We start from the raw sequence: 15,111 nt of genomic DNA on the forward strand, positions 1-15,111 counted from the left end.
GAAAATTTGCAGGCCAGAAAAAAGTGGCATGATATATTCAAAGTATTGAAAGAAAAAAACTTACAACCAAGAATATTCTACCTGGCATGATTATCATTCAGAATTGAAGGAGAACTAAAGAGTTTCCCAGGCAAACAAAAGTTAAAGGAGTTCATCACTCTAAACCAGATTTATAAGAAATGTGAAAAAGGCCACAACTAGAAGTAAGAAAATTATGAAAGAAGAAAATCTCACTGGTAAAAGCAAACATATAGTAAATGCAGTGGATCAACCACTTGTAAAGTTAATATGAAGATTAGAAAACAAGAGTAGCACCTTTCTACTTGCTAGATGGGATGCTGCCCAATTCATGGATCATCAAATAAAGCCAATTAGATCTTCAAAAAAAAAAAAAAAAAAGACACAAGTAGTCAAATCAATTACATTTACAATAATTAGTTAAGGGATACAATAAAAAGATATAAAATACGACATACAGAAAACGTAGAAGGGGGTGTGAAAATGTAGTGCTTTTAGAATGTGTTTGACAGTATGGCAGATCCACAAATAGTTAAAAATAGAACTACCCTACAGTCCAGCAATTGCACTACTAGGTATTTACTCAAAGGATAGAAAAATATGCATTCTGCCCCTCCCCCCACTCATGCATGCATTCTTGCCTTCTGTCTCTCTAAAACAAATAAATCTTTTTTTAAAAAAAAGATGTATCATTAAAAAAATATTTGAAGGGATACATGCACCTCAATGTTTATAGCAGCATATCAATAATAGCCAAATTATAGAGAGAGCCCAAATGTCCATCAACTGACGAATGGATAAAGATGTGGTGTGTGTGTGTGTATATATATATATACACACACACATATACACAATGGAATATTACTCAGCCATAAAGAAGAATGAAATCTTATATTTGCAATGAAGTAGATGGAGCTAAAGAGTGTTATGCTAAGTGAAATAAGTCAGAGAGAGACAAATACCATGTGATTTCACTCATATGTGGAATTTGAGAAACAAAACGGATGAACATGGGGTGGACGGGGAGAGGCAGGCAAACCATAAAACAGACTCTTAACTATAGAGAACAAACTGAGGGTTGCTGGATGGGATGTGGGCAGGGAGATGGGTTGCGTGGGTGATGGGTATTAAGGAGGGCACTTGTGATGAGCACTTGGTGTTGTATGTAAGTGATAAATCACTAAATTCTATACCTGAAACTAATATTACACTATATGTTAAATGACTGGAATTTAAATAAAAACTTGGAGAAAAAAGGAAAAAAACTTGTATTTTATATGTTTATTCTATAATTTTTTAATTCAGTATTTACTCAATACACATTCTGAGATTTTTATATTAAAAAATAGAATGTGTTCAAACTTATATGACCATCAACTTAAAATAGACTGTTGTATACAGTGGATATTATATATGAATCTCATGGTAACCACAAACCAAGACCTATAATAGATCCACAAAAATAAAAAAAAAGGAATCCAAGCATAACACTAAAGAAAGTCATAAATTATAAGGGAAGCGATCAAGAAAAAAGGAACAGAGAAGAACTACAAAAACAACCAGAAAACAATGAATAAAATAAGTACATACCTATCAATAATTACTTTAAATGTAAATGGATAAAATGCTCCAATGAAAAGACACAGGGTGACTAAATGGGTAAAAAAAACAAGACCTATCTATATGCTACCTACAAGTCACTTCAGACCTAAAGACACATACAGACTGAAAATAAAAAGATGGCAAAAGATATTCTATGCAAATGAATAAATTTAAAAAGCTGGAGTAGCACTACTTCTTTCAGACAAAACAGACCTTAAAACAAAGACTGTAACAAGAGAGGGCGCCTGGGTGGCTCAGTCGATTAAGTGCCCACCTTCAGCTCGGGTCATGATCCCAGGGTCCTGGGATCGAGTCCCGCATCGGGCTCCCTGCTCAGCAGAGAGCCTGCTTCTCCCTCTCTCTCTGCCTGCCTCTCTGCCTACTTGTGCTCTCTATCTCTCTGTCAAATAAATAAATAAAATCTTTAAAAAAAAAAAAAAAGACTGTAACAAGAGACAAAGGTATTACATAATGATAAAAGGATCAATCCAACAAGAGGATATAACAATTGTAAATACCAACTTAGGAGCACCTAAATATATAAAGCAAATATTAATAGGCAAAAAAGGAGAAACAGAGTAATATAATAATAGTAGGTGACTTTAAGACCCCATTTGCATCACTGATACTGGCAGAAAATCCATAAGGAAGCAGTGACTCTGACACATTAGACAAGATGGGGTTCCCAAATACAGAATATTCCATCCAAAAACAGCAGAATACACATTCTTTTCAAGTGCCCATGGAACATGCTCCAGGATAGATCATGTTGGGCCACAAAACAGTCTCAGTAAATTTAAGATTGAAATCATATCAAGTATCTTTTCCAACCACAATGGTATTAAACTAGAAATTAATTACAAGAAAAAAACTGGAAAAAATATAAACATATGGAGGCTAAACAACATGCTATGAAACAACCAATAAGTCAACAAAGAAAGCTAAGAGGAAATCAAAAATATTTGGAGACAAATGAACATGGAAACACAATGTTCCAAAATTTATGGGTCACGGCAAAAGCAGTTCTAAAAAGGAAGTTGATAGTGATACAGGCCTACCTCAAGAAACAAGAAAAATCTGAAATAAACAATCTAACCGTACAACTAAAGGAACAAGAAAAGAAGAAAAAAAAAGCCCAAAGTTAGCAAAGGGAAGGAAATAATAAAGATTAGAGTGGAAATAAATAGAGATGGAAGAAGGAAGGAAGGAAAGAGGGAGGGAGGGAAGGAAGGAAGGAAGGAAAGAGGGTAGGAAGGAAAGAGAGAAGGAAAAGAAAAAGAAAATCAACTAAACTAAGAGCTAGTTTTGAAAAGATAAATAAAATTGATAAACCTTCGCCAGATTCATCAGGAGAAAAAAAGGGAGAGGACTTAAAATCAGAAACGAAAAAGTTACAAATGACACCACAGAAATACAAAGGATTATAAGGAACTATTACAAACAACTATATGGCCATAAACTGGACAACCTACAAGAAATGGATAATGGATAAATTCCTTGAAACATACAATCTTCCAATATTAAATTAGGAAGAAATAGAAAATCTGAACAGACCAATTTACTGGTAATGAAATTGAATTAGTAATCAGCAAACTCCCAGCAAACTGAAGTCTGGGACCAGATGGCCTCAAAGATGAATTCTACCAAACATTTTTTTAAAGATTTTATTTATTTATTTATTTATTTATTTATTTATTTATTTATTTATTTTATTTATATTTAAGAGAGAGAGAAAGTGGGGAAGGAGGGGCAGAAGGAGGAGAGAATCTCATGCCTACTCCCCACTGAGTGTGTAGCCTGACACATGGCTCAATCCCACGACCCCAAGGTCATGACCTGAGCTGAAATCAAATCAGATGCTTAACCAACTGAGCCACCCAGTTGCCCCTCTACCAAACATTTAAAGAAGAATTAATACCTATCCTTCTCCAACTATTCAAAAAAAAATTGAAGAGCAAGGAACACTTCCAAATTCATTCTGCAAGACGAGCATTACCCTGATACTAAAGCCAAAGACACACACACACACACATACATACATACATACATACGTACATACATACATTCCAGGCCAACATCCTTCATGAATATAGATGCAAAAATCCTCAACAAAATATTAGCAAACCAAATTCAACAATACTTTATTTTTTTTTAAGATTTTTTATTTTTCAGAGAGAGAGAAATAGAGGGGGAGAGAGAGAGCACAAGCAGGAGGAGGGAGCAACAGGCAAAGGGAGAAGCAGGCTCCCTGCTGAGCAAGGAGCCCAATGTGGGACTCATCCCAAGACCCTGGGATCATGACCTGAGCTGAAGGCAGACACTTAACTGACTGAGCCACCCAGGTGTCCCTCAATAATACTTTAAAAGTATCATACACCATGATTAAGTGAGATTATTCCAGGAATATAAGGATGGTTTAATATCTGCAAATCAATCAATGTGATGCACCACATTAACAAAATGAAGGATAAAAATCATATGATCATCTCAATAGATGCAGAAAAAGCATTTGACAAAATCCAACATCCATTTATGATAAAAACTCTCAACTAAGTTGGTAGAGAGGGAACATACCTCAATATAAATAAAGGCTATATGTGACAAACCCACAGCTAACAACATACTCAATGGTGAAAAGCTGCAAGCTTTTCCTAAGATCAGGAACTAGACAAGACTGCCCACTCTTGCCACTTTCATTCAACAGAGTACTGGGAGTCTCAGACACAGCATTCAGACAGGAAAAAGAAATAAAAGGCATCCAAGTGGTAAGGAAAAAGTAAAACTGTCACTATTTGCAGATAACATGATACTGTATATGGAAAACCCTACAGACTTCACCAAAAATACTACTGGAACTAATAAATGAATTCAGCAAAGTTGCAGGATACAAAACTAATATGCAGAAATTTGTTATGTTTCTATACGCTAACAACAAACTATCATAAAGAGAAATTAAGAAAACAATCCTATTTATAACTGCACCAAAAAGAATAAAATACCGGGGCTCCTGGGTGGCTCAGTCGTTAAGCATCTGCCTTTGGCTCAGGTCATGATCCCAGGGTCCTGGGATCGAGCCCCGCATCGGGCTCCCTGCTCAGCGGGAAGCCTGCTTCTCCTGCTCCCACTCCCCCTGCTTGTGTTCCCTCTCTCGCTGTGTCTCTCTCTGTCAAATAAATAAATAAAATCTTTAAAAAAAAAAAAAAAGAATAAAATACCTAGGAATAAATCTAACCACAGAGGTGAAAGACCTGTACTCTGAAAACTATAAGACATTGATTAAAGAAACAGAAGATCACACAAATAAATGGAAACACATACCATACTCACGGACTGGGAGAATTAACACTGTCCATACTACCCAAAGCAATCTACAGATTCAATGCAATCCCTATCAGTAGCATTTTTCACAGAACTAGAACAAATAATCCTAAAACTTGTATGAAACCACAGAATACCACCCCCATAGCCAAAGCAATCGAGAAAAAACAAAGCAGGAAGTATCACACTCTCAGATTTCAAACTATATTACAAAGCTATAGGAATCAAAACTGTATGGTACTGGAACAAAACCAGACACATAGAACAATGGAACAGAATAGAGAGCCCAGAAATAAACCCACACTTACATGGTCAGTTAATCTATGATAAAGGAGACAAGTATATACAATGGGGAAAAGACGGTCTCTTCAATAAATGGTGCTGGGAAAACCGAACAGCTACATGCAAAAGAATGAAACCAGACCAGTTTTTTTACACCATATACAAAAATAAACTCAAAATGGGTTAAAGACCTAAATGTATGAACTGAAGTCATAAAACTCCTAAAAGAAAACATAGACAATAAACTCTTGAACATTGGTCCTAGAAATATTTATTTTGGCTCTGTCTCCTCAGGCAATGAGAACAAATGCAAAAATAAATAATTGGGACTACATCAAATTAAAGAGCTTTTGCACAATGAAGGAAACTGTCAACAAAATAAATAGGGAACCTACTGAAGAGATGGCAATATTTGCAAATAATGTATCTGATAAAGGGTTAATATCCAAAATTTATAAAGAATTCATATAACTCAACACCAAAAATACAAACAATCCAATTAAAAAATGGGCAGGGGACCTGAACAGACATTTTTCCAAGACATACAGGTGGCCAACAGGCATATGAAAAGGTGCCAATATCACTAATCATCAGGGCAATGCAAATAAAAGACACAATGAGATTATTACTTCACACCTGCCAGAATGGCTAGTATCAAAAAGACAAGAAATAACAAGTGTTGGAGAAGACACGGAGAAAAGGGAACCCTCCTACACTGTAAATTGGTGCAGCCACTATGAAAATTCTTCAAAAAATTAAAAAATAGAAATACCAAAAAAAAAAAAAAAAAAATAGAAATACCATACCACTTAGCAATTCCACTTCTGGGTATTTATATCCAAAGAAAACAAAAACACTAATCCAAAAAGAATAGCAAAATACAGAAGTGTCCATCAATAGATGAATGGATAAAGATGTGATAAATACATATGTGTGTATATATATCAGAGAAAGACAAATAACATATGGTCTCACTTATATGTGGAATCTAAAAAACAAAATAAATGAACAAAACAGAAACATATTCATAAATACAGAGAACAAACAGGTGGTTGCTGGAGCAAAGGGGGGATGGGGCAAGTGGCAAAATAGGTGAAGAGCATTAAGAGGTACAAACTTCCAGTTGTAACACAAGTCATGTGAATGTAAAGTACAACATAGGGCATGTAGTCAACAATATTGTAATAACTTTGATGACAGATGGTAACTACACTTTTATCATGGTGATCATTTCATAATGTATATAAATGTTGAATCACTATGTTTTGCACCTGAAACTAATATAATATTGTATGTCAACTATACTTCAATATATAAATAAATAAGGAAAGATTGAGTTTCTAAATTTCTGGAGGAATTGGTTACAGAGTAGCATAGTAATTTTCCTGCCTAATAACATACATGTATTCTTCACTTTTAATATATTTTTCTTATTATGAGAGAATAAGTGAAATTTTATAACTAGTTGTGAATGTTTTGGGCCATTGCTTGCCACCAATAATGTTGAGGAGGACTATAAAAATGAAAGAGAAGAAAATGCTAATTCAAAAATGTGTCTGCAATACTGAATGTAAATATTTTTCAAAGCTTATAGGCAAGGAGAAAGTCTTTATATAACCATGAAAACCACATAAAAATGCTTAAGATTTCTAAACTAAGATTCAAACTATAAAATGATATAAAATTTATATTTTGGAATAGGATGAGATGTTTCTAATTTTTTCTGGTCTAATGTTTCACTTTTTCAAAAATTCAGTATCTCAAAATATTCAGTCTAAATGCTCAACTGAATATAATACACTAAATTGTGGTGATTGGCAGTACTGAGGCTATAATAAATAATGCACAATATTTATTCTCCTAAAATTTTTTAAAGAAATTTACTCTTCTTTTTATAGAAAATAGTAATCCCTTAATCCTTTTCAAGAAATTGCCTCTATCAATATATTTTGGATATTTTAACTAAAAATTCTAGTTTCCTCCTTATGTCTATTTCAGTGGAAATTCATATAGCTATTTAATATTTTCAAAGTGTTTTCTCATTATCTGTTCTTTCTCTTATTTCCTATTTCTGGAAAATTCTTAGAGTGTGCTTTTTTTGGTTATATTTGAATATATAGTCAAAAAGACTTAGGTATACAATGCAAGCCATTGAAGGTGATCTGTGATAAAGCATGAAAATGAAACTTTCCCAGTTCCAAAATAATTAGCAGAGAAAAGGGGGGGGACCTAGATTATATGATTTGACCAGAAATACAGTGCTTTCCAGCCTGCAATGATAGAAAGTGACTAGAGATCTCTAAAAAATTAAGATTTCTGACCTAACACTGGATATATTATATAGATAAGTCATTTTTGCTCTTTTATTCCTTTAATTCTTCTAAAAACAAGATGGAATTAACATATATACTTTTAGATATGCTTGCCCTTGGACAATGCTAAGGTTAACAGAACACAAAAGTGACCTAAATTTTTAATCCTATAAAGTTGTCTTCTCAATAATACAGATTTAATGGGGTTAGTTTAATATAAAAACAGAAAAATGAGTACCTCGGGGAAATCCTTTTGGATATACTTGTACTGTAAAGGATCTTTTCATTCACTCATCCAGCAAATGACTCTCAACATTGCCTGCTGGTGGTTAATATATTGACAAAAGGGGATTCAAAGTGTCAAATCTTATGAGGAAGAGAGAAAAGAAACCTTCACCATCAAAAAGTCACATTAAGAATTTTAAAAATTCATTTCTGAAATGTTAATGGTAAAACTAGTATCTTAATATTGATGTCCAAATGCAAGATCCTCCTATAATAATTCTAACAGAACACCCATCTTAGTACCTTGTCTTTTTTTTTTTTTTTTTTTACTTTCCTTTATTCCAGGCTGAAAGAGATCATCCATAAGCTTTATTGACCAAGTTTACTGGCTGTCAGAACTTGAAATGAAATCTGTGTTCAAAACAAAGTCTGAAACCAGAATATACAGGACCTCTATTCTAAATCTAATGATGTAGTTTTGTTGCTGCCTTTCCAATAAAAGATTAGCACAACTTTTGGCTGGTCCTCAGCTGAAGTTGAATAAACAGGCAAGATAAATCAATCAGCCTATCTCGATTTTCATGAATGCATACATTCATTCATACACAATATTGAATACTTTTTATGTGCATATTATGCTGATCATATCCGATCCTACACATTTATTCTCAGTCATGGGGATAACTGTGTTCAAGATTGGTTTGTTTTGTCTGTACAGTATTCTGAGTATTTTCAATGTAATTCAATGTAAAGGAAGTTTCTGCCTCCTCTCACCTCAACTTTGGCCAGGTCTAATTATAACCTACTTAAAATGATCCCCAAAGATGGTGAGAAAATAACAGAATGCAATAGTATAAGTCTAAACTTTTATATAGTTCTTGTAAGAGAATACTTACAATCAGTTCTGATTCATTTGAAGGTATGGGTACTCTCATTTGATGTGTTTGTTGTAAAATCCTGTGAATACTGCAGGTGTATATAAAGAACAAACTGCAATAATTTAGACGAGACAACTGCAGTGCATAAAATCGGGCATACTACTGGTTTCTTATTCCTATAATGCTTTGACATTCTAGGAAAATTAGTACTGGACTTAATTTGTCTAGATTTTATCTGGAGTAAAGGAAAATTTTAGATTTCAGGCCATTTATATCAATTCAATAAACTGTCCTCATAGGGAAATGCCAAACCTGATTTCTCTCATCAGACATACTAAAGCAATCTGCCCCCTCTGTTTCAGTTTTGCATGCAACTCTAAACCTAACAAACAGGCTTTCTGATGGAAGAGATCAGTGACTTTAAATGATACACAATTTTATGTCTTTATAAGTCACCTTTCCACACTGAAACATGAAAGCTCCATAAAATAAGTTAATATTTTGCTTTCAGAGAAACAATATTACTTGCCTTCATTATAAATAAATAGACTTCATATGAGACAATGATTTTTTTCAAATTAAAGAACTAAAATAATCCTATTAAAACCAAACAAAGGTATTTTATGTTCTCACATCTTTATTAAAGTACAAAATCCTGGCTGAATAATAACTCTTATATTTTTATATCACAAATTTGCCTTTCAGTAACACATAATACACTTAAGGCAGATTTACCTTATAAATAGACTCAACTTCTAAACACCACTACACTGATTTATACAAATAGCAAAAATCACATAGAGGAGCATCTACTGATATCCTTCTTAGTACTTATCTTTAGGTTTAAAAACTCCATAGTAAGCAGAATTCCCATAAAATTCCATTTTTGAGACAGGAAACAAACAACTGCTACTATCTCAAAATTGCCTTTATCTGATTTGATTGGATGAAGTTAATATTAATAACATAACCTTCAAATTTCTGGGGAAAACCAATACTTTATATTCACTCCTCAGAGAAGGCTTGATAGCAAGCAAAATGAGGAGCCATTATAAAATCATATTGCTAAGTATTACATTAACTCACAATTCTACTTATATAATTGTATGCATATCACAGCTAACAATTGCTATTTAATATATCCAGATACATCCATAAGTATCCTTTGGCTGCATTAATAACAGAGGCTATGCAGCACTCAAGATTCATTCTCTGGTCTTCTGGTTGTTAGTATAAATAGGAGCTTTTGAACCTATTTGGTGATCCCAATTTTGGCGCCTATATCAAAAACCTTCAGGAGACTAGTGGCCTCAGGTGGAAGAATTTGAAGACTGGAAGGCTTATAGTTAAGTTAGAGTTATCGTTAGCAGATCTTAGGGAAAGAGGAATGCAGCCAGAATCACTTGATATTTATTAGAAATAAAGATTCATTAAATCATTTCTCCTTCAGAAAAATATCTTTAAAACTTGTATATTTCCAAATGTTCTTTTTTTAAAGAACATATAAAATTAAGATATTTGTGAAAATAAGCCGGTTTCAAGTAAACTTGTTTCTCTTCATTGTTCCCCCTGCAGAAGAGTTCTTCTCAACAAGCACAAATGTACTAATCTTTAGAGCAAGACAAATTCTTCTGTGCTAAATCTTTTCAATCTTTTCTTTTCATCCTCTGAGAAAAGGTCTTCTTCATTGGTTGTAGTAGATGTAAAATCATAGTCTCTGGAATGACCATTTACAAAAGTAAATAAGGGATATCTCTCTTTAGAAGAAATTTTCAGCATCTGTAACAGAAAGTACAGAAAAATCCCTTACTGGATGCAAGAGTGCATAGTAGGACCACATGATGAAGTCTAATGTTTTAGCCCTGAATCTCTCTTGTTAGTTTCTCTCATTTACATTTATCCAGTACCACTGTTTCACTGTTCTGGCTAAAAGACAAAAAGTTCATCAGCATTGTAGAGTTTACTTATAGCTAAATACTTGCTTCTCCATTAAGAGTAGACCATCAAAAATTAAGTACATTATCATTCCCATCCTACCCCCCTCAAAGTAAGTCTTCTAATCACCTTCTGACTTAAAGGTTTACTAAAGAACCAAGATTTATCTTCTTTTGGTAGTAATAGACAATAAAACAAAATGGTATCACTGACTATAGTAAAATATTGTGAAAGACTGGGACCATTACACAGAAGAAAAACCATTAAACTGAGTCAGAAGGTTCATTCTAATCTCAATTCTACAACTTACCTTGATGAGCCCTTGGACAAAATTACTCTACCTGACTATCATCTACAAAATGCAGCAAAAGATACCCAATCTCCTTACCTCAGAGGATTGTTAAATTGACCAAAAGCAATAATAAAAAGTTATTTTTAAAAATTGAGTCTTTTCAGAGTCACGTATTTGAAAAAATATTTCTGCAGTAATTTGGTAAACATGAAAAATAGTGTTCTTATACATAGTAATAATCCATACCTTACATATTACCTTCTTAAAGCTACATAATTCAGAAGTGAAAAAAGTAGTACCTGGAATTTTGTGGGGAGACCAACAACCTTTATAACCTCTATCAATTTTGGATTTGTTAACAATCCAACAACCCATTCTAAACCACCTTAAATCTTTCTGTTAAATAAGTTCTATTAAAAAATTAAAAGAATTTTCATCAAAAATGAATCAAATTTTTGAATGACATTTTGATAGAAACAAACTTTTCTATAGATAACAAGGACCTATAAGGATTCTGAAAAGTTTATGTGAATTATAGAGAATGCTGAAAAAATATCAACAGTATTTACACATCATTAATCATGATCAATTAATTATAATTTGTTTCTAAAGGATAACTTCAGGGGTAAAAACTAAATTCTCCCAAATGTCAATATTCAACTGAAGGATCATCAAATTCTTATATATTACATTTATAGATTCTCTTAAAATGTGGCTAAAATAAATATGTAGCCCCAGCATACAGATACAGTGTTAAACTTAAAATATTTCAATGAGACAGTTAATATGAAATACATTTTTTAAATTGAATGAGAATGAACCATTTAAAAACAATCAAGTACTTAGAAAAATTAGATGTAATGAAAATCATAACCGATAATTCATATTGCTCTCCTAAAGTATACATTGCTCAAATTTATTTTATTTACACTCTACAAAATAAAAAAGGGAAGAAAGAAGGAAAAGTGCAGAAAATAAAAATAATGTGATCAAGCCTCTTTCACCTCCAGCCAATGGCTGGAATACAGTTGAAAATTGTTGTCATTTTATGTTCATTTAATGTCACTTGTTAAAGTCCAGTATCTAATGGGCACTGTATCATTTTCAAATCAGCACAACAAAGCTAATATTATCATCTCTTCATCCTTTCTTTCAAGATCAATAAAGAAGTCATTTAGGTTTATTAGTGGGTCATCAACTAAGATTCAAATCTGTGACCCAGGGCAAAATGTCAGAAAGGGGCCCTTTGTCCTTTAATTACAAAATGTACCTACTTTTTGCAAACTCACTCATAGTGTAAGGCCCCCTTATGTGTATTTATTGATTTAGGCTTTGAGAATTACAGTTTTTCTAACTTTTCTTGATTTATTTAAAATATTTTAAAGATTATCAAATGAAAAATATATTAAAGGTTTACTCAAATGAACTGATACTTATGTCCACACAAAAACTTGCTTTATTCAAAATGGCCAAAACTTGGAAGCAACAAAGATGTCCTTCAGTAGGTGAATGTATAAATAAATTGGTACATCCAGACAATGGAATATTACTCAGCACTAAAAAGAAATGAGCTATCAAGCCATAAAAAACATGGAGGAGGGCGCCTGGGTGGCTCAGTTGGTTAAGCGACTGCCTTCGGCTCAGGTCATGATCCTGGAGTCCCTGGATCGAGTCCCGCATCGGGCTCCCTGCTCAGCAGGGAGTCTGCTTCTCCCTCTGACCCTCCCCCCTCTCATGTGCTCTCTCTCATTCTCTCTCTCTCAAATAAATAAACAAAATCTTTAAAAAAAAAAAAAAAATGGAGGAACCTTAAGTGCATATCACTAAGTGAAAGAAGACAATTTGAAAAGGCTACAAACTGTAAGATTCCAACAATATGATGTTTGGGAAAAGACAAAATTATGGAGGTAGTAAAAAGACCAGTGGTTACCAGGGGTTAATAGGAAGGGAGAGATAAATAGGTGGAATACAAAAAATTTTTAGGGCAGGAAAACTATTCTGTATGATACCATAATGGTGGCTACATATCATTATACATCTTTCCAAAACCACAGAATATATAATACCAAGAGTGAACCGTAAGGTAAACTATAGACTTTGGGTGATAATAATGATGTGTCCAATGCAGGTTCATCAGTCATAATACATACTGGGGGGATGTCTAGTGGGGGATGCTGATGGGGAAGGTAATATATGGAAACTTTCTGTATTTTTCACTCAATTTTGCTATGAAACTATAACTGCTCTAAAAAATAAAGCCTATTTAAAATATATATATTAAAGGACAAGTGAGTTGGGCAGTAAGGTAAGTAATAACCTATCAGTACATAAATATGATATGGCAGGGAAGAAATAATTTTAGAACAAAGAAATATGGAATGCCAAAGGAAACTTTAGAAATTATTGAGCTTACTCACATTTTATAAATGGGAAAATTGAGCCCCAAAGGATTTAAATTACTTTCCCAAGATGACTTAACAGCAGCAGCAACAATAAAAAGAGAAACTAATAAGGAATTATTTGGGTTATTAGGCCTCAATCACTTATCAACATGCTTTTTAAACACTTTTCCTAGCTCATAAGCACCCTATCAAGAATGCTTTTTCAGACTTGTTTTTTTTTTTAAGAATAACCATTGATTTGAAAATTTGATTCTAAAAACTTTTGTCAAAAGTGAAAATTTTAGTTTTCCTTTCTTATATTACAAGTCAAAACTAAGCTTAAAGTCCCTCCATGATGGATAACATAAAATCTACATGAAAAAAAAAATTCTAAACTAGGTTATCTATATGACATAGGGTATTATCAATTGAAATACTATACAAAATAAAAGATAATAAAAGTTAGTTAATAACTTGGGAAATCTATTATATAATGTTAAAAGAAAAAAACAGGATATAAAGCTATATCTAAAATTTAATCTCAATTATGTTAACATCATTTTAAATAAGTATTTTCGAAAGACTAGAAAGATATACAATAAAATATTAAGTTATCTATGAATGAAAGACTTAGTGGTGATTTTTTTGTTACACTTCTAATTTCCAAACTTTCTAACATGTATATCTTGGATAGTTAGGAGAAAAGCATTTTTAAAAAAATTTAAGATAACTGAGTTTACTATTTCATAGTCGCTTTTCAAAAGGTGATTCAGTGGTTTGCTCAACAATAATTTTAGAATAGGCAAGTCCTCTGTTGTATTTTAATAACATGATAATCAAAGATACACTAAAGCAGCTTTATTATCTAAAAGGCAAATCATTTTTCAGGAGGTCAAATAATTTATCACATTTTTCCTATGTGCTATGTTGACAGGTTTCAAAATCTACAAAGGAAAAAGCTGGAGGACAGAAGTTAAACAATTTCTTCCTTCATAATGCTCGAAGGTGTAAGGAAGAACAGAAATAGAACCAGGAGATGACCTCTTCTCCCCAGGTCAAAACCTTTACCTCTAGTCTCTGCCTCCACACATGTAAAATTATACCCAGTACAGAGCAGTCTAGATCTATGTGGTCTATATTCAACATTATGTTCACAGTGGAGCTACTTTTTATGTAGTGGTTAGGTTCTAAAGTCAACCCATAATGTGAAAATCAAATACAGTCAAAATCAATATAGTCAAAATTATTTTCAAAAGGCCTTTAAATTGTTTAAAGGGTGTTATGTATCGTCTTGTGTGTACAACCCTATTCCGTAACATGTATAAATGTACAACACACTACAGTCTATATTAGAGTATGTAATAAAGAGCACACATGGTTAAATACATTCCTGTTTTATTGCAAGAGTTCATGTAGTTGAACTGAAGTAAGTTAAATGTACATGTGATACTCATTCCTGTCTTCTCTCTGCTCAGTTACTGTAACCCAACTTTTACCCCTCGCTATACTGAAAATACTCTCTTCTGGTCCTAAAATAAAAAAGGCTTTTATTAGTTCCTATTCTCTTGATATTTTTCCAGCAACCAATACTTCTAAGCATTACTTTCTTAAAATATTCACTTCCTTTGATTTCTGTAATTTTGCTTTCCTGTTTCTCCTATTTTCTGAACTATTTCTTCCCTATCTCCTTCATTGACTCCACTTATTCCTACATCCCAAAATGCAGGTATTAATCAATTATTGATCCTTTATCTTCTTTATATATTCTATATTCTCAAAAATATTATCTGGGGCGCCTGGGTGGCTCAGTTGTTAAGCATCTGCCTTCGGCTCAGCTCATGATCCCAGGATCCTGGGATCGAGCCCCG

The 15,111-nt window shown here is 33.0% G+C and overlaps 1 protein-coding gene across 6 annotated transcripts in view; it reads right to left on the reverse strand.

Annotated features, from left to right (window-relative positions):
- Nucleotides 1-5,287: 5,287 nt before the first annotated feature.
- The window catches only part of ATG4C (autophagy related 4C cysteine peptidase), an 89,235-nt gene continuing 79,411 nt past the window's right edge, over nt 5,288-15,111 (reverse strand). For 5 of the 6 annotated variants that reach the window (XM_078073022.1, XM_078073021.1, XM_036091339.2 and 2 more), the window contains one exon: nt 5,288-10,414. In XM_078073022.1, coding sequence (XP_077929148.1) covers nt 10,247-10,414 — 168 coding nt within the window. In that variant the 3' untranslated portion in view covers nt 5,288-10,246. The remainder of the gene's footprint in view (nt 10,415-15,111) is intronic. The other variant, XM_036091340.2, reaches the window with a different exon arrangement.

Source organism: Halichoerus grypus, chromosome 5, assembly GCF_964656455.1.
Source record: "Halichoerus grypus chromosome 5, mHalGry1.hap1.1, whole genome shotgun sequence".
Lineage (NCBI taxonomy): Eukaryota > Metazoa > Chordata > Mammalia > Carnivora > Phocidae > Halichoerus > Halichoerus grypus.